This window comes from Anas acuta, chromosome 20 (genome assembly GCF_963932015.1).
Source record: "Anas acuta chromosome 20, bAnaAcu1.1, whole genome shotgun sequence".
NCBI lineage: Eukaryota > Metazoa > Chordata > Aves > Anseriformes > Anatidae > Anas > Anas acuta.
In genome coordinates, this window is record NC_088998.1 from 6,338,443 (window position 1) to 6,362,372 (window position 23,930).

General features: G+C 47.1%; 1 protein-coding gene across 4 annotated transcripts in view; it reads left to right on the top strand.

Annotated features, from left to right (window-relative positions):
- Positions 1-23,930, top strand: part of BRD3 (bromodomain containing 3) — a 39,574-nt gene continuing 15,644 nt past the window's right edge. The window contains exons 1-7 of one of the 4 annotated variants that reach the window (XM_068656512.1): positions 1-159; positions 13,791-13,970; positions 15,804-16,120; positions 18,282-18,419; positions 19,398-19,545; positions 20,759-20,973; positions 22,655-23,026. In XM_068656512.1, the coding sequence (XP_068512613.1) occupies positions 15,920-16,120; positions 18,282-18,419; positions 19,398-19,545; positions 20,759-20,973; positions 22,655-23,026 (1,074 nt within the window). In that variant the 5' untranslated portion in view covers positions 1-159; positions 13,791-13,970; positions 15,804-15,919. The remainder of the gene's footprint in view (positions 160-13,790; positions 13,971-15,803; positions 16,121-18,281; positions 18,420-19,397; positions 19,546-20,758; positions 20,974-22,654; positions 23,027-23,930) is intronic. The other 3 variants (XM_068656515.1, XM_068656511.1, XM_068656514.1) reach the window with 3 other exon arrangements.

The following is a 23,930-nucleotide window of genomic DNA, read 5'->3' on the forward strand; positions in this document are numbered from 1 at the left end:
CCTGCCCGGCCGGGACTACCGGCCCCACATGGCCTTGCGCCCTGGCGCATGAGCTCTCGGGCGCTGGAGCGCATCTATTCTACTGCCTTGGCGAGGATAAAAAGAAGAGCAACTGGAGGGGGACTGTAAGGCAAACGGTGCTGGAGCCGCCGGGGCAAAGTAATCTGGTTTAATCTTTCCCTTTTTCTTTCTCGGGTGCTGGGGGGCGAGGCGGTGCTGGCACCGGGTTCTGGAGGGAGAGGGGTTGGGGAGAGGGGAGGGGGACCGGGGAAGAAGCGAGGGAAGGCAAAAACCCACTTGGGAAAGGCCAACGCTGATTTATTATTCTTCTTATTTTTTGTATCGTTTGTTTGTTTATTTATTTATTTTGTTTGTTTTGCCCTCCCCTTTTTCCCTTCCCCCCTCCTTCTTCTTGCGGGAGCCCCCATGCGCCGCTCCCCGCGGCCCCGCAGCCTTTGTGCGCCGCCACAATGCAACAAAGCGCGGCGGGCTGGGCACAGCCTGCCCATTGATTTCCTCCCGGCCCCGCCGCTCCTGCCCACCCTTTTCTTCTGCTTCTTCTCTTGCTGCTGCTGCTGCTTCTTCTCCTTCTTCTGCTCCTCCTCGCCCAGCGCCCCCAAAGCGCCCGGGCGGCCGCGGGGGTTGCGCGCCCCGGCCCCTGCCCCGCGCCCCCCGCGCAGGAGGGGTTTAGGAGGGATTTGCTTTCTTTTCTTCCTTTCCTCTTTTTTTTTTTTTCTTCTCTTCCTCCTTCCCCTCCTTCTTCCCCCCCTCTCTCGCTCGCTCTCCCTTGCTCGCTTTCTCTCTCTGCCCGCCATCTTTTGAAGGGGGAAAAAAAATAAAAAAAATTAGGGGCGAGGGAAAGGAAGGCGGCGGGCGCTCTTAGGGAAAAGAGGAAAAAAAAATGGGGGGAAAAAGGAAAGAGAAAAGGGGAAAAAAAAAAAAGGCGGGGGAAGAGACAAGGGAATAGAGCAGGAGCAAGCGGCTTGGGGCAGCTCCGTGGGTGCGGAGAGGGGCCGGGCAGCTCCTGGGAGGGTGCTGGTGTGGGTATGGGTGCATGTGTGAGTGTGTTTGTGTGTGTGTTTGTGTGTGTGTGTGCAGCTGCTGGCCTTGTGCAGGTAGCTGGCGTCCTCGGGACTTTGGCAAATCAAGGGGAAGCGCGGGTTTGTTGTCCAAACTTTCCGCGCTTTGAAGGCGCAGAAAAGCTTGCCTGCAGATTGCCTGCTCGGTGTCACGCGAGGAGCAACGCCACCGGTAATAAAACATCAAACTTCCAAACAGCCTGGCTTTCCCTCCGTTTATACGACTTCTTAGCTTTCGCACCTCCGCGGGCGCCGGGGATAGAGCGTTATTTGTAGCCTGCTTGGTTTCGCTTTCAAACAAAGCTGCAGTGTGCAGGGCGCAGATCTGCGCTCTGTAAGCGGGAGGCTGAGCCTCGCAGGGTGCCGGGGGGGAGTGGGTTTCCTACCGAGCTGTCTTCTGACAACGCTCAGCCTGCCTCCTGGTTGGTGTTAAATGTGTGACACCTCTGTACCTTGTGTGCACCCCTCCGCCAATGGCTACGGGAATCGAAAGTTACCAAAATAAACTTTTTGTTTTGGATAAGCAAAGGTGGTGGCTTCAGCACTGCTCCAACGTTTATAAATTTTACATGCAAGTTGCCCGACGTTAGTAAATAGTAGGCTGGGGGGTAGTGCAATTAGCGAAGCACACCTGCTGTTCCTTGCTGGGAATAGAGAAGTGGAGAGGTGGTTTTGATAAGCTTGTTAGTATTTGTAATGTATTCAGTCTCTGTCAGCCTGCTAAGGGAGTGTCTCTAAATTAAGCTGGAAATTTGAGGTTCAAGCTGGAGCTCGTGTCCTTAATTTGCTCGGCGATAAGTCAAGGTGTTGGAGAGGACTCGGTGTCTACCGTATGTGCTGCAATATAGGAGTGAGAAGTGTGGAATAAACACGCACCAAAACAAACAAGAAATCCCCAACACAGTCTGGTTGCGTTGCAAGCAAAAAACCTCGAGCTGCGTTGCTTACCCAACAACTTGAGCATGCTGTAAACACAGAGTCCTGCCTCCTAATCTGCAGAGCGCAGCTCTAGCAGAGTGCTGGGTGTCTTATTTTGTTAACTCAGAAGTTTAGGGAGTTTTTAATAATCCACTCGGAGGCTCCCGCTGAAACGGAGCAACTTGTGACCTCGGAGCCTTCCTTTTTGGAAAGAATAAATGCTAACATTGTGTTTTCTTTCTCTTTACTCCACGCTGGTTAAAAATACTCACTTACGCATGTACTTAGTGCTCCGAGACAATGTTTAATAAAAGGATTGGGCAGAGGGTAATAGTCTTATTCAACATTTGGCGTTAGCTTGATTGCAATATTGTCTTCCGTACGTGCTGCCTGTGTGGTGCTGGGAGCTGAGGCAGTAGCTAGCCCAGTGAAAGGCTTTTTTAGTTTTAGTGACCTATGCCTGCAGAGTTTAAATTAAAAAAGAATGCATGTGAAATGTCTGAGGTTTGTTCTCCAAACTGACTTCATATTTAAAATTAAAGCAGCTCAGACTCCAAACGAGGCTCGATTACTTCTGGAGATAAAGCTGTTGTTATTTTAGCACTGAGGTGCTTTCAAAAACTTTAGTTCTTGTCATTTAAAAAATATTTGGAAGAAAAGCATGTGTTAAAAGTCTGATGGGCCCGCTCGGAGTGTATGCTAGGCAGCAGTGCTGCTCTTCTGTCTGCCCCTTAAGGCTGGTTGTGCTGGTGTTTGCGGATACAGCCTGGTTCACGGCTTCCTGGCACTTCCACGAGTTTTTACCCACACTTCATGGTTCAAGTTGTGAAAGGTGCTGTTTACTTCTTACCTCTTGGCTTTCTGTTGTTCCCACAACACGCGAGGGGTGTGGGGTGGGGGGCTGTGTGCTTCCAGTCCAGCCTGGCTGCGCTCCTGGAGCCCTGCTCCTTCTCCCCGGAGTAATCTGGGAGCCCGATCAGCCCCGCTGACAGCACAAACAACTCGGGAGTCAAATCCCTCTCCTCAGCAGCAGCTGAGTGATGTAGAGGTCTCATGTTTCAAAGGCTTAATTACTTTTACAAAATATATTACCCTCTGTCTACTTCGGTAAGCTATCAGGTGCTCTCAGTGCAGGCAGAACTGCGCTCACCTAAATAAATGCACAAAGAGTGTTTTGCATTTCAGCGTTGCCGATTGTTTCTCTTTAATCCCGCTTGCTCCTTCTTTGCTAATTTGCAGAATTCATTAATCTGCAGTGGGTTTCCCAATCATTACCATGAACCTTATGTTTTGTTTTGTAGTTGCTTTTTTTTTTTTTTTTCCCCCTTAAATTGCCACATTATTCTCCAGTAATAGCCCAGAACACCACTGTAAGCAGTCGAGTTCTGGGAATTAGGAAGGAGCCATTGTTTGCTGTGCTGCTCAGTGAGCTGTCAGGACATTTTGGAAGGATGTGTGCGTCTCGAGCTTTTCACTCCACAGTATCTCACTGTGATGCTAGTGGGGCTTTGTCAATCGTTAGTGCTTGCTGGAGGTGAACATCTTTCTTTGGGGTGCAGTAAAAGGGAGGCAGTACTCTTTAACCCACTTGCTGCAAAAGGCAATGTTAAAAGGATTTAAATTCTTCGGGAGAGCAGTGTGGAAACTCACTGTAATGTGCTGTTAAGGCTGCTTTTTCTCCTAGTCCTTGTTCCTTCCCCCAGCCTTGCTGATAAGGCACTGACTGAAGCAACACTTGCCTCTTTTGGATTCTTTTCACACCTTGCCGGGCCTCAGCCTTTTTCCAGCTTGAGTCTGATAAGAAGACACCACCGTGTCTGGGTGTATTTCAGCAACTCGGATAACCTGGGCAGAGGAGGAGGTTTGTTTGAGTTTCTCATTCCTTTTACTGGACCAGACCTTGACATTTTCCTCTCCACCAGCAATGCAACAGGTGGAGCAAAGACGAACCACGGTGAAATTTCTGTGAAATGGGGGCTGATCTGGAAGAATGTGACCTGTCTTAAATGATTCCAACCCTGAGCCCGTTCAGCTTCAGACTTCAAGGTTTAGACTCAGTCCTGGTTGACCCAGGTCAGCTGTGGGAATGACCTCGTTTGCTGGGAATAAGCAGCATGGTGCTTGTGTCCACGCTGTGGTGGTTGTGCTTCCTTTGCCTTGAACTTCATCGGTGTCCTGGTTTCAGCTGGGATGGAGCTAATTCTCTGTGTAGCTGTTAGCATGGTGCCCTGTTTTGGGTTTAGGAGCAGTATGCTATCGATCACACGCTGGTGGTGTAGTTGTTGCTGAGCAGTGCTCACAGCAAGTCAAGGACATCAGCTTCTCATACCTTACTGCAGGAGGCTGGGGTGCACCAGAAGCTGGGAGGGGACAGGACCAAGACAGGTGACCCAACCTGGCCAAAGGGATATCCCATACCGTATGGCATCATGCTGAACCATAAAACCAGGGGGAACTTGCTAGGGGGGCTGCTGCTGCTTGGGGACTGGCTGGGCATCAGCCAGCTGGTGCTGAGCAATTACATTTTGCATTACTTGTTTAATGTATTTTTTTTCCTTTCCTATTAAACCGTCTTTATCTCATCCCACAAGTTTTACTTTTCCTGCAGGAGCTTTGAGAGAGGCTTGGGGTTGTCTCTTCACTTTGTAGGGAGTTAAGCTGGGGGTGCTCGCAGCAGGAGCTGTGTGTCTGAGGGACCCCAGATCCTGCTGTTGGGATCCTTCCGCTGTTTGTTAGGCAGGGGGGAGCTCCTTCCCCTCCTTCCCCCAGTTAGCAGCCTCAGCTCCCTGCACAGGCAGGATGCAGGCTTCAAAATCCAAACTTTTTCCCTTCTCCTTTCCTCTGAAATAGTGGCCCACGTGCAGCCTTTTGCACTTGTTTGCTCTGAGTTAACCCATTGAGTTATAGTTCTGGGACAGCGTGTTTGTTCAGGCGAGGTGTTTGTGCTGGTCTAGAAACAGATAAATGGGTTACACCAACCTAACTTTAATGTTTTTAGGGGAGAAGTGCTGTTTGTAAACAGGAGGGCTGCTGCAGCCCAGCAAGTTGCTGCTCCTGTGCCAGCCAAGCTGCAATAATTAACCTGGGGGGGAGTGTGCTTGCTCTGCCCTGTTACCAAGTGTAACATTACTGTGGCTCAGCTAACGAGTAGTAATTTTATGTCATGGTAATTCAATCCATTTCACTTCATTGTCCAACCCTTAAACTGACTTGAATGTCGTGTATTGATTTAGGTGAGCTTTGTGTGCTCGGGAAAGTCGCCGTGCTGTAAACCCAGCATGATTTACACCAGTAGCGGCTGATCCCTGCTTACTCCACTTTTAATGCCTTTTGTCCTAAAATCGATCTTCTATTCTTCAGAATAGTATGTTTAGTCATATCAACGTATGAAAAATAAGTTTAAAAAGTGGAGTAGGAGAAGGTGTTGGAGCACAAGAAGTGTGCGAGAGGTCTGTTGGTGACAGAAGATGCTTTCTCCGAGTTCCTTAGGAGGTTCTGCTCTGTGCTGTGAAATGCTTCCAAGGAGTGAGTGTGTGGATCTGTGTCTGCTTGCTAGGAGTCTGTCTTCTCTGTCAATGTTTGCATGGAGCTGCCCCTGAGGATAATGTCTGTAGCACTGTAAGTGGCATTAGTGATGCTGATAGATGGGGAGCCTGGTGGTGTAGGTAGTTAGGCACACAGCAGAAAGCCGTCCTTCCTGCAGGTAACACATAGGAACGGAACTGATTACCTGGGCTCTGTGTTTTGTACCTTGATCCGAACACTTTTTATATTTAGTTTCATTAAGAGGAGTTGCTCTTCCCGTTCCCTGTAGGCTGTCAGTTTGAGATGAAGGTGGCTGTATCTGAAAACCCCTCCCTAGCAGGTGTCACGGGAGACCTCTGTGGTGGTGTGGTTTATCTTTTAGAAACATGCCCAAAGAGCACCCTGTTACTGGGGAGCGGGATATAAAGCAGAGGGCAGTTTCATTTCTACTTTTTTTTTTTTTTTCAAATGACAATTAGTGTTTATGTGTGTATATATGTACCTATATATACACTAAAGTATTTCTAGACCCAAGTCATGGTATTTGAGTACCTCAGAAATATTAGTTTCTAAGTGTAGTGTCTGTTTAGTTTTGTTTTTTCTATAAAAATTGGTATCATCATAGCACTGTAAAGGACTTGATGTTCAATGGGCTGTGTAAATGCATGGGGAAAAAACAAATGACTTTAATTGTGAGTGATAGGGGACGTATTTCTATCCCCATTTTACAAATGGGGAACCGATAAGCCCACAGCACGGAGTTGAGCACTGAGCGGAGATGTCAGCATCCTGTTTTGTAGCTCTTTTGTGTTTTGTAATTCTTTGCAGGTATAGCACAAGCTCAGAGATGTTCTGCCCAGCAGGGAAGTATTCGTTCTCGCTTTTTTTTGGTTTTCTCCTTTTCTTCAAAATGCTTTGTGTCCAATAATCTCTCTTTGGAAATCAAAGATCAGAAAAAGAAACAATCATGACAAAACCTGTTGTGGAAAGATTATGTATAATTTATTCGCCGTATACTGAATCAAACTGAATGGATGTGAGTTTTCTACTTTCTCAAGTACATAGAGCACCATATGCTGATTAAAAAGGGGAAGGGCTGACTGTCCTTTTCAGAACACAAATGTTTAGCTGCAGATCACATCCTTTAAAAAGCAAAAAAAAGAGAACCCTGCGAGGGTGTAGACATGCCATAATCCCATTAAGAGTTCTGAAGCCGTTGCGGGTGTTGCCACGTTAAGCTTTAATGGGCATACATAAATGCTTCTATTATGCACGTATCATCTGAAACTTGGGGCAGTGCCAGAGCAGTAGCAGTATTATTATTTTTTTTAATAATGTGACTGCAGGATGGTTCGCTAACTTGAAATTGGGAAAGCTGACTTCTGGAGTCACAGGTTGAATGTGCCGTAGTGTCGTGTGTTGGATAGGTCACGCTTTGGGGCAATTCGGCTGTAAAGTAATAGATGAGCGTGGGGAATTAAGAGACAGAGCCTTGAAGGAGGTGGGATGCGGTGCTGACAGGGCACGAGACTGGTGCTGAACTGCTGTGATTTTTTTTTTTCTTTAGGTCACTGCATCTTGCCAGCCTGTGCCTCCCTTTCGTGGCCTGCCTGGGCCTCTCCCTAGGGCAGAGGCCGTGTGGGTGCTGCCCTGTGCTTGGTCACGGCCGGGCAGTATGATCTCTCAGTCAGGCTGGTTGATGTCTGCACACAGCCTGGTTAAAACAATTAAACCGAGGTGTCCAACCTGTCAGTTCATTGCCCTTTCCATCAGACTCCAACTTCCAGTCCCTTTCCCATCCCACTCTTGCACACTTTCAATGGGTGGTCATGAGCCGAGGCTAACATCTCCTACAGCATGCACAGTCCTCATAAAGCATCTGGCAGGATGAAATCCTGGTCCGTGATGGTCCTTTCTGTGTTGTTGCACGGCAGCAATGCCGGTGACCAAGCCTGGATGAAGCACACCAGGGCTCCTCTCCCCCTCGCACCAGCCTGGAGCCCACAGAAGTGGGAGCGGATGTGTGTGAGGCAGCACCTCACAGCAGCCTGCGGTCAGTCGCCTTTTCAAGCTGCATGAAATGGGAAGCTTTAACTTCCTGTCTCTTCTCTGTTTTTCTCCTTTCTTTTCCTGACTTTCTCCACATCTTGCTTTCTCCTGCAGGACGTAGGTCTCTTCTCCTTTTCAGGGCTGACTGCCTGTCTCCTCTCCCAGTTTATCTGCTCGCTAATATTTGTTTCTTTCCACAAATTTTGCTCCATGAAGGAAAGGAAGCAAAAAGGAACCTTAGGTTGACTTCTGAAGCCAGTGGATACCAGGTTAAGACTTCTCAGCACCCTTTCATCTCCATCCAGTTCTGAAATAATGAACAGGTTAGGCCTGCTTGCGTGCCACCTTGGTGGTGTGTTTAGGACAGATCTGTTGCTCCTGAACTTTGAGACATGTTCTCTTCGTAGCAGCTTGCAGCAAGTGAGATTTTCTTTCCTTTGCTCCTTGTGCACTGTGGTAGTGTTTCCTGATGGCTGAACAAGGAGGGACCCAGAGATCCTGTGCCACTGAGATCTGGTACAAGAAAGCTCATGGTGAAGGCAAAGGTCTTCCCCTTTGCCCAGCAGCAAGGTTTTTGAATCTGGGATTGTTTAACTTTTTTTCTCTTCCCTGGTCAACTTCTGTGTAAATGCGGAGATGACTTTCCTTGGCAGGGCTCCAGTTTCTTTGTTGTGTTTTAGGAAATGCGATGACAGAGACCGGGATCTCCACGATCTCGCACACCTTACACTTGTACAATGACACTTCTCCGGCTGGGGTCACGGTCTGCTGCGAGAGGCTGCATGTTCAGGGCTGGGTAGAGCTGGCCAGATCATCTATCAGAGCTATTGCAACCCCAAGAATAGGAGCACCCACAAGCCTGCCTCTTTCAGAACAGACCTCCCAACCCCAGGTAGCACCTAACCTTCTGTTTAACTTTCTCTCACCCTTACAGACCCCTAGAGAAGGGGTTGAGCCAGGCTGAGGGGCCAAAAAGCATGCAGAGCCTGAGTTTGTGTCTTTGCCCAAATCTTCCTTCGAAAGAGGTTTATCTTGATGGAGCAATTAGTTGTATCTTGTAGGTGATAAGTTTTGCAAAACCCATCTGTGGAGAGGCGCGGAGCCGCAGAAACCCTGCAGCTGAGCGAGAGGGGAAAGTTGCTCAGCGCTTCGCAGGATGGGGCTTGAAGTGGTTACTGAATCACGGAGACGCTGTGATGCTGTCGGGGCTGTGGTTTACACCATCCTTCCAATGCGCCTTCAGCCACGTTCCTGCCTCCCCTGGGTCCCCCCCCTTCCCGCTCCTGACATGTTGGGAGCTTGTATGGTATGTGGCTGCGTGCCAGCACCTTCCCAGCATTTTCTTTTCGCCTGGTGCCCAAGGCTGCAGGGCTTCTGCTGCACACGCGGGGCTTTGGGGAGCTGCAGTGACCCCTCTACCAGCTCTGCACGTTGCCACAGAAGCCCTGGATGTGAAGGTGTGACAGCAGGCGTGTCGCAGTACGTTACGTACAAGCGGGCGCGTGCCCAGGAGCAGGCTCACCTTATCTCCTTTCTCTCTGAACCTTGACTGCCAGCTGCCTGGCGTCTCTCCGGCTGTGCCCACGGTTGCGAGGTGGTGTGGGTTCAACCTTCTGGGTCATGCAAGGTAACTTAATCGCATCTCTGCTTTGCCCTGCTATAGGAAGAAGTGGCACGAGCAGACTCTGCCTGGGCATGTGAGTCTCCCAAACACTTGCCTTTCTGTTACAAATCTCTATAATGAAAATGAAAGCTGAAACAGCCCCATTTTTTTTTTCATTGCCACAAACGGGTAATTGGTTTATCTTGTGAAAGACACAACCACTAGAGCTTTCCTGTTAAGCACCTACCCGTTCCTGTCCCACAGATTTGACTCAGTCTTCCCAGAGTATCACGTGCAAGCCACTAGCTGCTTTGTCCACTCTGAAACTTCTTTCATAGGTTATTTCTACTGCTACAGCTAAGCTTTCGTTAGTGTTTTCCTTATAGGTCACCTAGCTAATTTGCTTCCAAGAAGATTTTTTCTAAGTGCAGCTCACTTTATTTCACAAGTCTTAGTCCAATCCTCAGCTCAGAGTGAGGTCTCAGGCTGGCTGAACTCCCCTAGTGAGGAATCCAACACAGAGTAAGCTCCCTAACCAGTCTGACACTCTTCTTTCCTCCTGTAGCCTTGTTAACAAAAGTGCACATAACTGAAGGGCTTGCACACAACCAACATATGGCTGAGTTAAAATTTGTCTGTTTTCAGAGAACCACAAGATGGTAGGGCTGGAAGAAATGTCCAGAGGTCATTTTGTCCTTCGCCCTGCTACCAAAAATAAGATCAACCGTGCCTAATCCATTACTGAGGGTGGTTGTCTAAACTGTTCTCAAAAGCAAATTCAAAGCTATGAAAATAAACTTGTTATACTGTGAAACATCACTCCCTGCACTCGAAGCTGCAGCCTTTAGAAAGCAGTTGAGCCCCATATGATTTGTGTTGCAGAAAGTATGTGACGTGCATCTCAATTCTTGCTCAGACTCGGGAGGTGCTTTCGGTGGTTTTAGCAGCTCAGTGGAGAGAAATGCTTTGGCCCATAATTATCAGAAGGAACTTTTTACTTGGGGTGCCAAGAGCAGTGCTCATAGAAGTCCCCAGTGCTTTTATAGTTAGGGTAAAGTAACTTTTGGGTACCCCGAAGTTTGAAGGCATGATGTAAGGCATCTTGAGTTGTGGGAAATGCTGAGTATGTGTCAGAACTGCAAGCCCTTGAAATTAACAGCTACACCTCTGGCTAACTCTTATCTACCAGTGAGGCTCCTCGCTGAGGAAACACCTGCCCTTATGTTAGCTAAGGAGAAATCAAGGGTGGGAAATCCATCCGTAGCATCCAAGGAGCCTTCTGCTAACCAAGCCAGAAGGGAAGGAACCAAGAGAGTCTGCCGTGATCTCCCTCCCTCGTGCAGAAGTAAAGTGCACAGTTATGTCTGTGAGTCTCGGGATGTTACTGGGGCTGTGCTCAAAATAATGTACACAAAAGGCAAATCTCTGCGTGGAATTAACGAGGTGGGAGATGAGAAGGACAGCTGAATGGACTTTCGGAGTGCAAAGCTGCACTTGTGAGCCAAATTGCTGTTTCCTGCAGTGAGGCCAGGTGCAAACGCTTCATCCCCAGCTCGGTGGGGGCAGCATCTCGTGTGCAGAGTGTGTGTGTCTGCCAGGGCAGCGCTGGCTGATAAAGCAAATCGTCTGCCCTCGAGCCTTGGTCTTAAATTGCAGATCCCTGTGCGTTTAAAGGGAACGTCCATGCTGACATGGAGTTAGTGGGGAGTGAAAGCTGCCTGGAGTTCAGTTTCTATGCAGGGCTGTGAAGAAGGAAGAGCATCTGCATCATCACACACCTGCCCTGTTTCTCTCCGAGGAGCCTGGAGGAGAGGCGTTGTGTCCCTTGCTTTCTGCAGCTAGAGGCATGAAATGGATACAACTATCCTCACTTCATAATCTTATCTGAGGTTAAGGTCGTGTTGATGGGTAGATTTTGGGGGCCGTATGGCTCACGTACTATAATGAAGGGTAATGCAGCTGTCTCCAAGATGAATGGAAATCATTCCTGAGGGTATAAAGATGGGTGGATCAGGCAGCTGGTTGCTTTAGGGATCTTTGGACTCCATACCCTCATTTTCTTTCTGGAGATACCTTATTGTAAAGGTAATGGAAGTTGCTCAGTTTGGACAAAAACAGATTTCTGGGTAGGAAATTGCTTGCTAACAGGCACTTGAGAGAAAAGCAATATTCCCCTCATTTGGGTGGTGTTTGATTTACCCAAATGGATTTCTGGGTTCTCCAATAAACCAAATTCACTTGCTGCTTCTACTAAACTTTGCCTGGCCACAGTTAGAATTGAATGCTCTGTACTTTCAGTTCCCGTTGCTATTCAGCATCTTCCTGCTGAAGTGGCTTATGTACCGAGCGATATATGCGTAATCACAGTGGCATCAAGATAGAAAGAATCTCACTCTTCAGTTAGGCAACTCAGGAAAGGCTGGGAAGGCAGTTCTGCTCACCGCCCTTTGCATGCTTTATAACCAAATAGCCGTGTGCTTTTCTGCCTTGGCAGCGATCTGTGTTTGCAGGGATTTGAGCGACGGGCAGCCTTTCTCATAACCCCAGTTTCTAATTTCTGCACCTCCGAAGCCATAAGAGCATGCTGAACCTCTCCCATGGCTGTAAGAAAGGCAAATCCCATCGCCACCGTGCATGGCAAGCACTGGCTCTTCAAGCAAGGAACAGGGTCTTGCTGTGTGCCTGCAGCGTGCTCGGAGCTAAGGGACCCTGATCTGTGCCCAGCCTGTGCTACCAAATTGTCAACCTCAGTGCAGATGAAGATTGAGGTCAAGGAACATCTCTTCAGCTTGATAATTTTCCCTGATGGGAGGATTTATGTGGCTGCTACTGGCTGGGCTGGAGTTGCACCAGTTTTTGGTCGAAGTCCAAGTAACCACGCAGCAATACTACAGGGCAGAAAGAGAAAGTTGTTGGGCTCGCCTGATAGCATAAAGCTCGCTGCCTTCTAATTTTGCAATCAAAACAAACACCTTCCTGTGCTGCAGGAACAGCAGCAAGGGACGGAGCCATCCGTTAAATGTTCTGCCTTGCCAAAGGAAGTGGCAGAACCGTTAGCTGAAGCAGCAGGCTTGCTGGCACAGTGCACATTTCATGGGGCTTTATAGCTTATTTTAAAACAGTCTCCACCACTGCAGACAGTCTGTGGGTAGCATCAGCTGAGTCAAATGTTATCCTACTAGGGCAGGGAATTATTAACATGTTTTCTCCGTGCCAACTGTCTCTCCGCTGACTGACCCATGCAAGCAACTCAGTGAAACAAATGTTTTTGAAAAACAACAACAGAAAACAAACTTCCAGCCTGTGGTTTTTTTTTTTTTTTTGATGGTTGGTTTGGCTGAAGGACAAGCCAAACCCCATAGCTTTGCTGGATGCCACGCTTGAGGTTGCAACTTAGCACAAAAGGACAGACTTAAACTCCACAGAAGCAGGATTTATTTGAAAGTTTGGGTTTGGGTTTTGCTTTTAATTATCTCCTCAATCTGGGGTGGGTAAGAACGAGGAGAAATGCACAATGTGGCAAGCAGTGTGCGCTCCTTGTTTATGGCAGCGAAGGATGTACTTCAAATTTGTAATATTAGATGTGTGGCCAGAAAAATCAAGGACAGCTTCTGTTACTTGAACCTCACAGGTCTGTGGAACAGGATAAGTAGTGACTTAAAATTTTAACTTTAAGTAGTAATTACTTCTGGGCTTAAAAAGTCCAACCTTAGGCCCTCAGTGGAAAATGCACGTGCTGTGTGTGCCAGGGCAGGTTTTGGCAGCCTTCCTTCCAGGTTTGTGCAGCACCTCGTGCAGTGAGGTGCTGCTCACAGCTGGGCTCCCCGGTAGTTTAACTGTTGATACTAACACAGGTTCAGAAGATGCTGAAGCTCTTGGACCAGAGCTGTGTATTTTAATTCTGCAATTAAATGGGGCAATTTGTGCAAGTCTGCTTGATTTCTGTGCAGGAATCTGCTTAAGTGTTGTGTTGGATGATTTGACTGAGAGGTCAAGGAGGTCAGAGGGTCACGCGTTCGCTTTCTTTGTATAATAAGTGAGGTCTGACAGCTAGTAAATGTCTCACAAGGGGCTGTGGCCTCTGAAAACATTGTCATGCACTCTGCTAGGAGGTGGGACATTGCCAAAACATCTGCACCCTCAGCTTCAGATTTCTCCTAATCCTGCTTTTTTTTTTTTTCCTTTTTTAAGAAGTATTATTTTGAAACTTTAAAAAGAACAGAAATAAAAATTAAATACATAAAAAATAAAAATAAGGGAGGATCTGATATCTGCAGCTTCCCTGGCAGATGATGAGGAATCTGATGGAGTAAGGGTTAAAAGGCTGCAGGGAGGTGAAGGCGCATTAAAGCTGCGTTTCTGGCAGGAACAGATACTTCCAGGTAGCTATTCCTGTCTTTCAGCTGCAGGATCCGGAATTTCAATGACTGCTGCTAAGAGGCTTGGGGTTTGTAGCCACTCTTGGTTGCACTAAGTAACGAGTAGGAAAATGCAAGTTACAGAGGATCAGTTGTCAGCGGACTGGCTGAGCTGGCTGTCATGATTCACCCTCCCTACTTTTGCTAATGTTCTTAATTAAAATCCTTTCTGAGTTATGTCACTGATGACTATTACAGTCCGTTTAAGCGAGCCTTCTCTGGACGAGCAGCGCTGTGCACGTGAAGAGGCGGTGTGTGTGTGTCCCAGAGAGTTTGCAGGCTGCTGGGTGGAGCGGATGAAGGCAGAAAGGAAATACCATTCCCTCCGTGGCACAGATGAGGAGCCGTGGTGTGAAGATCCTGAATGCCTTGGCTGAGGTCAGAGGGGAAGTCTGGGAGAGGCAGGAGCCAGATCTGTTTTTTGAATTACGGGTCTGGGATTTGATGGAAATTTAAAAAAATCCTCTCTGAAATAGAGCTTGAGAGGTAGAAGGAGGTGGAGAAATCGACGGAGAGAGGATTGTCTTATTTAACCTTAGGGTATTTAAGGGGCATACTTACGTTATATACTGCTTAGTTTCAAACTTACAACCGAAATGCTCAGTAGCACTCGAAATTACTTTTCCACGCCAGCTCCATAAGAGCTAACGATGCAATTAACCCTAAAATAACCTGGGTCTGGATTCTGGAGCCAGGGACGCCTCGGAGCCAACCAATCTGGGCCAGAGCAAGGTGCACCCAGTGCCTGCAGCACCCAGAGCACTTGGGTGTCCCTGGCACCCAGCGCGGTGGCCGCTCTGCACCGTGGTCCCTGGCTCACAATGCCACCGGGCTTCCAGAACGCAGTCCTGGTTACGGGATGCTGGAATGCAGATACCTCTGCTGCCTGGGCAAGCCTGAGAGGACGGCTACTTAAACATCCCTCTGTGTCACAGATCTGTTTATGTTTTGTACACATCTATTTTTGTAAAATTTCCCTAAATTAGGCATGTGTTTACTTTTTGCCATCGTCTAATCAGCAGCTCAAAGGGTAAGTTGATGTTCTATATTTAGTCCAGACATTCAGTAGAGATGATTAGGGAGGTATCAAGGAAGAGTTATTTTTCTGGGATGCCTTAATATTCTCTCCTTGCATTACTGCAGTTTCTGTCCCTGCTCATGTTTCTATGTGCAAGAAAGAAGCATATGTCAGTGAGAGTTTATTTGTGGTTTTCTGAATGTATTTGAAATAATCTGCCTCTAGAAAGTGACTGTGGTCTGTTTGCCATAAGAAGCGTAGCTACAGTTCTGATACGAATTGAAATATCAAGTGTTTACAGAAGATGACACAGCAGAGCTGTTTACCATATGGTATACAAGAAACAGTGATAGTAGAGCATTTTTCCACTGGAGTTTGCCAGGGAAAAATAGGATAAAATATTGCAATTTGTGTATTCTTCTGTGTTTCGTGCATGCCTTGGGAGAGCATGGCAGTGCTCTCTTAGCCAGCTCATGGAAAGCAGTATAACACTAATTATCATTTATATTGAACCTGTATCTTCCATATGAAACTTCCATGAGGGTCCGGTTAATTGGGCATAGTAAGAGACATACTAAGACATTTGAGATTCAAAGCAGAGATTGCTTCCAGTTAGGATGTTTCTGGTGCCTTTTTCGTTTACGGCTGATCACAGCACTTCTCTGCAGGCCTGCTCACTTCTCTTGGTGGGGATCTTCTGACAGCTGGAGGCAGCTCTTGATTGTGGGATCTTAGAGAACCGTTGTACCAGTGTGGAAGCGTGCAAGCTGGCTCAGTGCCACCCAGCGTGGGTCCAGAGACAGCATAGCTATGTTTACATGGGGCTGCGTGCTACGGATTTACTGGCTTGAGTCAGCACATTCATGGGAGTCTCTGCGTTACATCCCGGCTGTATTCTTGTGCTGCCCCGTGTGTATTTGTACAATGATGCTCTCTGACCTAGATAAAGCAAGAACCAGTCCTGCGAAGCTTACTGGCTCTCTGCAGGCTTTGAATTTGGGAATTGCTGTTCCCACTCTCTCTTGGGTCTTGAGCTATGCCCATCATCAAGGTGTCAAAGTTTGTTACAAAGAATGAAGCAGGTGGGGTAAAGAGCTTGAATTAAGACGCTTCTACTGCTGATAGTGCTTGAATGTGCCTACCTTAAATAAGTACCAGCATTTACACGTTGTCCTCTTCCTCATTTGCTGTAGGTTGCATGGTTGGACCCTGGAAATGGGATGTCAGTCCCATTCAGGGAGCATAAAGGAAGAAGGAAAATCTCCCAGTTGCTGCCGCTGTGACAGCGAGTGAGAGCAAGAGCAGGAAAATGTCGACAGTCACATCAGCAATTCAGGCTCCTCAGGGCCCTGTGAATCCGCCGCCTCCGGAGGTCACTAATCCCAATAAGCCTGGCCGGAAGACCAACCAGTTGCAATATATGCAAAATGTGGTTGTAAAGACCTTGTGGAAGCATCAGTTTGCTTGGCCTTTCTACCAACCTGTTGATGCAATTAAATTGAATTTACCGGTACGTATCTACCCTCTTCTCGGTGTTGTGTTCTTGGAAAGCTGCATGTTAATGGGATCGGTTTTCTGATCCCCGGGTCAGAGTGGTAAGGTTGCTTTTGGAGATGACCTCGGACGTTCTCAGGCTCACTGAAGTTGAAGATTATATTTTACAGAGCTGGAGAGGTGCAGGTCTCTGAAGGAGAAAACTGCTCCTGGCTTGGTGAGGGAAGGGAACACCACACAGGCAAGCTGCCTTAGAGCAACTGAAGCACAGTGCTTCGTTTGTGGCTTGCCTGTGGTTACTGTTGTGTGTCTTCCCCCCAACACCGTGTCCCACCTCTGTCCAGTTTGAGTGACAGACCTAAAGTCTGTGCTCTGCTACCCGTGCTCTACGGAGCATTTGGTACTAGGCTAAGAGTGACTTGTGTTTCCAATAGGCTTTGCTGGATCTGACACTGACTGCAGGGATGAGGGAGTCAGGAGAAGCTAATTACCAAGCATACTTGGAGTGAAGTGGTTTCCAACACCGTACTGGAAGCAGAACTAACAGAACAGTTGTATTTATCCATCTGCCTCCTGTACTTAATGATATATACATGTATGTATATCCTGTCTCTGTCAGACCAGGTAGTACAAGACAAAGCCAGGTTATTCATATATGACAAAAGTGAGTTAATTAGCTTAATTCCAGGGAGCAGAACCACACAACCTTCACCTCTTCAGAGTGGTCCTGTAGGTGTGAAAACTCAGCCCTGGAGGCAAGCCCCCATCCACCTGCCTCACTTAAACACGGAGCCCCCCCATGTGCCCTGCTGGCTGTTCCTCCAGGCAGCCCATTACGAAGTCATTACGAAATTACTCTGCTCTGAACCCAAGGATTGTGGATAGGATTGAGGGAGCATGGTTCTGGTATGTTAGCTCTGGAGAGCTACAGTTACTGCAGGTTATGACCTGATTTTATGGACTGGGTCAGGAGTCCTTTGAACTCAGTAATTTTGTTAATGGGTGCTATTTAAAGTGATAATCGAAAGAGTAAAACACTTAACACATGTATAATGTTTCACTAGGTCTGTGCTCCTATGTGTCTTCTTTTTATGCATTTAGTTTCTCAGAGAGACATTTTGAAGTGGCTTTAGGGCAGGTTACCAAAAAGGAGGAGTCAGTTGGAAGTGTAATTGTTTTTCACATGTTTCAAATCAAATCTGCACAAGCCCAGCAACCAGCAGGATTGCCTCTTCTGTCCCAGTGTGCCTCGCCTGAAAAAAGTTGGTCTCCTGGGTCGTGCCTGAGGGTTGGGCTCAGAGCGGCTCGGGGCTGTATGTGGCTTTGTGTGCACATGCAGTGAGAGGCACTGCTGCCTTTCTTTGGAATGAGAAAATTACAGCATATAACCTCGCGTGTCTGCAGTGTCTCCAGACTAATCACAGCCTCTACAGATGCTTGAGACCAGCCCAGAGAGAAACTGGGTTAACACGTGGAAGCCTTCGGAGACCGTTCCCAGAGAGTCACTGAAGATTTTAGTGCAGTCTTAGCCAGAGCTGGCACTGATAAACCTCCGTAAGTGCCGAGCGTTTCAGAGGCAGTCTTTTAAAAAGGCAGGCAGAATTGATGTTTCCCAAACTGCTGCTGCCAGTTCACTGTTGAACTGAACACAAGCCAGAGATAGTGCTGCCCCTGTTATCCTGACTTCTGGTCCCATGCAAGCATGAATTGCATCACTGCGGTGTTAGCCAGCTGCAAAGAGTGGCACTGTCCCGCTCCACAGCACAATCTGCAGTGGCATCTACAACCTCAGTGAAGGGATATCAAGGTTTCCATCAATTTCCAGATAGAGCTGCTCAGAAAGCATGTTTTCTTCCACATAGCACTGTTACTATCTTCCCTGTCCAGCTGTCCTTACAAAAAAAGCTGGTAATGGCCAAGCGGCTGTTTGTGTGTCCGAGCATGTACTGGGGGGAGCTGGTGGTTGTACAGGGGGATCTGATGCCTTGTAGTCAAGTTCCTAATGATAGGTTAAGGGCTACAAATTAGAAAATAAAAGTAAAGGTGATATTTGCACAAAAATACGGGGATGTGTATTTTTGGGGAGGGGGAAAGAGGAGGAAGCTGGGAGTCGAGAGAGATGTGAACACACTATCTTTATACCAGGAGATGTAACATCTTTCCTGTTTCTCCAACAGGATTATCACAAAATAATAAAAAACCCCATGGACATGGGGACTATCAAGAAGCGCCTGGAACATAACTATTACTGGAGTGCCAGTGAATGTATGCAGGATTTCAACACCATGTTTACAAATTGTTATATTTATAACAAGGTAAAGAGCCCAGACAAGCACTTAGCTGGGGCACTGCCTAGGAAAAAAACCACCTACAATTGTTACAGTGCAGGTTTTGAACAGGGCAGCTCCTTTGTGCTACAGGCCCTCCTTGCAAGGATTGAAAATGCCACTAATTGCAACCACATTACTTGAAATGCACAAAGCTGTCTTTGTGCTGTGTCTTTCTTCCCTCACAGCATTTAAAATGGCAAATGTGCCTTTTAATTATATGTAGATTGCTGTTTGGGGGTTATGTAGCAAGTTTTTACTCCTCTTATTTTCATTTAGGAATTCTTCAAGGTAAACTTAAGGTTTGTGCAGGTGTTTTGTGTTATTAGCTCTAAGTTTTACAATACTTGTCTATCAGTAACTCGTGTCTCCTGCCTCTTTTAGCAGCAGAGAGCAGTTCAGTAAGTTGCGTAACTCTGTCCTCTGCTGAGCCTTGTCCATACTTGTACACCTTTGGATTGCTTATTATTATTTTGGGTTTGGCTTATTTGCTGTTTTGTTAGCTTGTTAAAAGCCAGTATTTTTTTGTTTCTTATAGTGGTTTGTCATCATTGACCCATTCTGGAGAACTAGCTGAAATAAACAAATTAATTAGGATAAGCCACAGACTTTATGTTTACGCTTTTCTCTAGGACCTGTTGGCAAGCAGGGAGGACAGCTCATCTGTTCCAGTTTTCTGCTTCCACGCTGATGCACAGGATGCTAGCTGTCAGGCTTCGGCTGGAAGTCCTGATATTCTCTGGATGTAGCCTGTTTAGAGGCTGTGATTATTGCATCGTAGACTGGATTAGACGAGCAAAAGAGTAGTGTACAAGGAGGGAGAAGAGCTAGGCTGTTTATTGTCAGTTCAGTGGATACCATCATTTATTTGAAGGGCAGTGTCACTGGGGATTTCAAAACTTGATCTTGAACCTCTTTGCTTTTAACGAGCAGATGACGCAGCTCAGGCTTGTCTTCTTCCTGCAGCCCACAGATGACATCGTTCTCATGGCCCAAGCCCTGGAGAAGATATTTCTGCAGAAGGTTGCTCAGATGCCTCAGGAGGAAGTCGAGTTGTTACCCCCAGTTCCTAAAGGCAAAGGTCGTAAGCCGTCAGCAGGCACACAGAGCGCAGGTATTAACCCGATCCGGTGACCATAGATGTTACAAGCCTGTTGGTAAGGCCTGATCCATGTTCTAAGCTGCATGACTTTGCAAATGGTGCAAAAGGCTAGGAAAGGAGCGTGTAGCCTAACAGAGCAGCGGAGGAATGCAAGATGCATAGATAACGTTCACCTGGTGTTTCAGGGCTTGTCTGTCCTAATGCCACTCTCCATTTGTCACACGAACATCTTGCCATCTGATGTTTCCATCTGCGCAGTGCTTCAGTGAAGGAGGGCAGTGCTGTTGCTTTCTGTGTGCAAAGAGGAAGCCAAGGCAAGAAGAGACAAGGTAGTTAGACACGCAAGCCTGCTGCAAGTGACACACCGTGGTGCAGGGTGCCTCTATACATCGGGGTTTATACAACTCACCCAGGGTCCCAACAGAAATCCGACACAGCAGAGACACTAAATCTTGCCGAACTCCTAAACCCCAGATAGTTTTTCTTTTGCACACACGGTTGCAACATCACAGAATAAAGTGTGATGGACCATAAAGGATTTATTAAGCTATTGCAAAAGGCTGTGTAGACTATTGTATATCAGTCAAAATTAAGTTTAGTTCAGTTTACCCTGAGTTGATTTTAAATGGATTTAAGATGAAAACACCCATAAGCAGGGTAAAACAGTTCATAAAGGAGCTTGTGTTGGCTGAATTAAATTGTTGAAAGTTTTTTTTTCTGTAAACAAAGTCTAATTGTTGCGCTGGAAAAGTCAACTGTTCCTCTTTGTTTTCCCACATCTCAGGTGCCAAATGGAGCTGCAACTTTATCCAAGCTGAGAGAAATTTGTAACGATGTGTATTTTCAGCATCCTTTGCTGAACGCAGCTATAAAAACATACAGGCATATCGATACTTTATTAGTTACGAAACGTCCTGTTTAATTTTATTTTAGTAGGTAATTCTTCAACAATGCAAGCATAGTGTAAGAGACATTTGCCTGGCTACCTGGAGGTTAGGCACCCAGCTCTCTTTTTTCATTGTATAACTTGTTGGCCTCTGGGTAATGGCACCAAGCAAATCACACACAGTGTCCTTTGTGCTCTTCCTGTGGCCCCGAATTGGGTTCCTTTTGCCAAGCCCGTGACTGTATAATCCAGCAGCACCGGTGTCACTTTGTTCACAGTGTCCTGTCGGCGTTTGTAACCGTCAATACATTGCAGTGTTTTCACTTTGTCGTTTGAAAGGAGCGCAGCAAGCAGTGGCCGTGTCTTCCGTCTCCCCGCCGGCCCCGTTCCAGAACGTCCCTCCAGCTGTGTCTCAGACGCCCGTCATTGCTGCCACCCCTGTGCCAACCATCACTGCTAATGTCCCGCCTGTCACTGCCCCTCCTGCCGCTGCTCCCCCTCCGCCTGCTGCTCCGATAATGCCTGTGGTTCCTCCTACGCCACCAGTAGTCAAGGTAAATGGAGAACTTGACCCCTTCCTCTTCAGAAGGCAGGATTGCCGAGCAGTGCTTTATTTTCATCCCCTTACTGCTGGTTGTGTGCATAACTTCTCTGCATTTGGCTCCTTGGCCACTGTTGTCCCTTTGGGATGTGCTCGGACAAGGGCTTGCTGTCAAGTTGCAGTGGGTTCAGAAACGTTTTGCTAGTTTTACTGCACCCCAGCTGAGGTGCTGTCACCTGTAATTGCTCCGGCTCAATTATGAGCTCTCATCTGACCGCAGCCTTAGCCAGTGCTCCCTGAATCAGAAGGCTGCTGGAGGTTTCCCTTGTTTTCCTCCATATAACCCAAAGCGTGTCTTCCCTCTGGAACTGAATCCCTGATTTTCCTGGGACTATTCCATTAAGGTTTGCACACCCCAGCACTAGGAATGTTCCTCTCTGCCACAAACGAGGTCACGATAAGCCTTTCACTCCAGTTGGAGGAGACTGGTGTTGCCTACAGGTTTTGGGTACATTAGTTCTGTCTTCCTTTCTGAGTAATCTCCTGGGAGGTGTCACTAGTGTTGCACTATTTAATATGTTAATTTATGGGTAAATGAAAATGTTGCTCTAAATAACCGGAATTTTCCTAGCCAGCTGTGTATTACCTAAAAAATAGTCAAAGCATAGCTCAAAGCTCAGTTCTCTGAACTGGTATATTAACTGCAAAAGTGTTGGTGCTCCCTGTTGTGAGGTTGCATGGGTCAGCAGAGCTCTGGATTTTTTTCTTATTTAACCCTATAGTTGGAGAATTACTAGGGGAATTGTAAGTCAGATCTTCTTGCAGCAATGCTGTGCTCCTCAGAAGCCTGTCTCATATTGCAGTTTCTGTTCAAATAACTTGCTTCTGAGAATCAGTTTAATTTTAAAACTCAAGGATGAACCCAAAAGTGAGTTTGCCAAATATGTACTGCAAAATTAATCTTGCTTGGGATTTACTTAAGATTTGCCTTAGATTTCCCCGGGGAACCTCCCTCCCCCTTTCTTGTTGTTGTTTCCTCCAGAGGAATAGATCCTTCTTAGGAGCACAAGAAAGAGCTGACTGGACAGCCACAGCTTGAATTTATGGGAGATGTATGTTTTATTTGCTTGAAGCAAAATCGTTAAATTCTTACTCTTGTCCGTAATAAACAATCTACCTTAGCACATCCCCTAAATACAAGGGAGTGAGGGCTCATGGGTCTTTGGTGATTAATATGCTTTGGTTCAGAACTTATAGCCTGATCCTGCCACTGGGGACTCAGACATGTGGTTAAGTTACTGACACTTACTAAGTCACCATGCATCAGCTGAGCTGCAGTAATCGACTGGGCGCACTCCTTTCCTTTGGCAAACATGAGGTAAGAGTCCTTAGTTTAAATCTCAGTGAAATACATAGAGCTAACACATTTTTCATCATGTTTGGGGTTGGGTTGGAGACGTGCAAATGGCTGGTTACTGTGGCTCAGATGACATGTAGTAATACATTGTGTTGTGGTCACTGAATTGTGTGTCGAAGCCTCTAGTCACAAGTCCCATTTGTCCCAGGGAAATAATTGTGTTTTCTGTCAGAGGACAGGCAGATCGCAGAAATGAGGATGAATTGGGCTAGGTTTCTGCTAGCTTAGCGTGACAGCCGGGCATGCACTCATGCAGCCTGTCCATCTCCTCTTTCAGAAAAAGGGAGTGAAGCGAAAAGCAGACACGACGACGCCCACCACCTCTGCCATCACTGCCAGCCGAAGCGAGTCACCCACGCCCCTCTCGGACCCCAAACAGGCCAAAATCATCGCTCGACGGGAGAGCGGCGGCCGGCCCATCAAACCACCAAAGAAGGACCTTGAGGACGGAGAGGTCCCCCAGCACGCAGGGAAGAAAGGCAAACTCTCTGAGCACCTCAAGTACTGTGACAGCATTCTCAAGGAGATGCTCTCGAAGAAGCATGCAGCCTATGCATGGCCCTTTTACAAGCCTGTTGATGCAGAGGCCTTGGAACTACATGACTATCATGACATTATCAAACACCCCATGGATCTCAGTACTGTTAAAGTACGTCCACATTTACCACCTCTTTTGCAGGGTGTCACGGCCCTCTGGTTGCAGAGGACCGGCTCCTTCTGGGGGAGGGGGAAGGGACAAGGGTGGAAACTGAAACTGGATATCATCTGGATATTTTTATATTTTGTTTCCTTACCCTCTCCTTTTTTCCCCATAATCTGTGACTTTTTTTTTCTGCCCTACAAAGCAGACTATATGATGGCATCCTCTTCTCTTTACGGATAGTCCAGCTATTTAAACTTGTGTTATTGGGATCGTGTTGCACTCGGAGAAGAAGAGGTGCTGTATTTCATAGGATTCAATTAATAGTATCCCATTTCCAGAAACCGCTGCCTGGCTACTTGTTGGCATGATGCACGGTCCAGATAGGCTTACGCTGAGCAATTCCAGCTGGAACACGATGATCTGGTAGGCAGGGGGAGGGAATAATGTGATGCTTGTGTGGTACAAGATTGGCTCTTCAAGACTTTAGCTTAGCATGGTCTGATATTCAAGATGTTTTTTTTTTATAGACTGGGGGAGTTTCTTAACCCCTCCTAAATATCCACAGAGCAAAGCTGTGTCTTTCTAGTTCCCATTTCTGCTTGGCCATTGGAATTGATGTCAGTGGAGGTGAGACTTTCTTCCGTGTGCAGGAAGTTAAGGTGCCTCTGCTGGCTTTCATGGGCATGCCAGGATTGTATTGCTCCCAGCTTGGCCAATGCCTAGGATTGTTTAAAATGCTCAGGTGACAAAAGGACAGCCTCATTCCTGATTCCTTACACCTTCCTTGGCAAAATCTTTCACAGTACCTGGCAGCAGCACGTGGTACTCTGATGTGCCATTCCATTCAGCCATGATGCTGCAGGGGTTCTTACTGCAGATACAGCATTTCAAAGAGTATTTTAGTTGCATT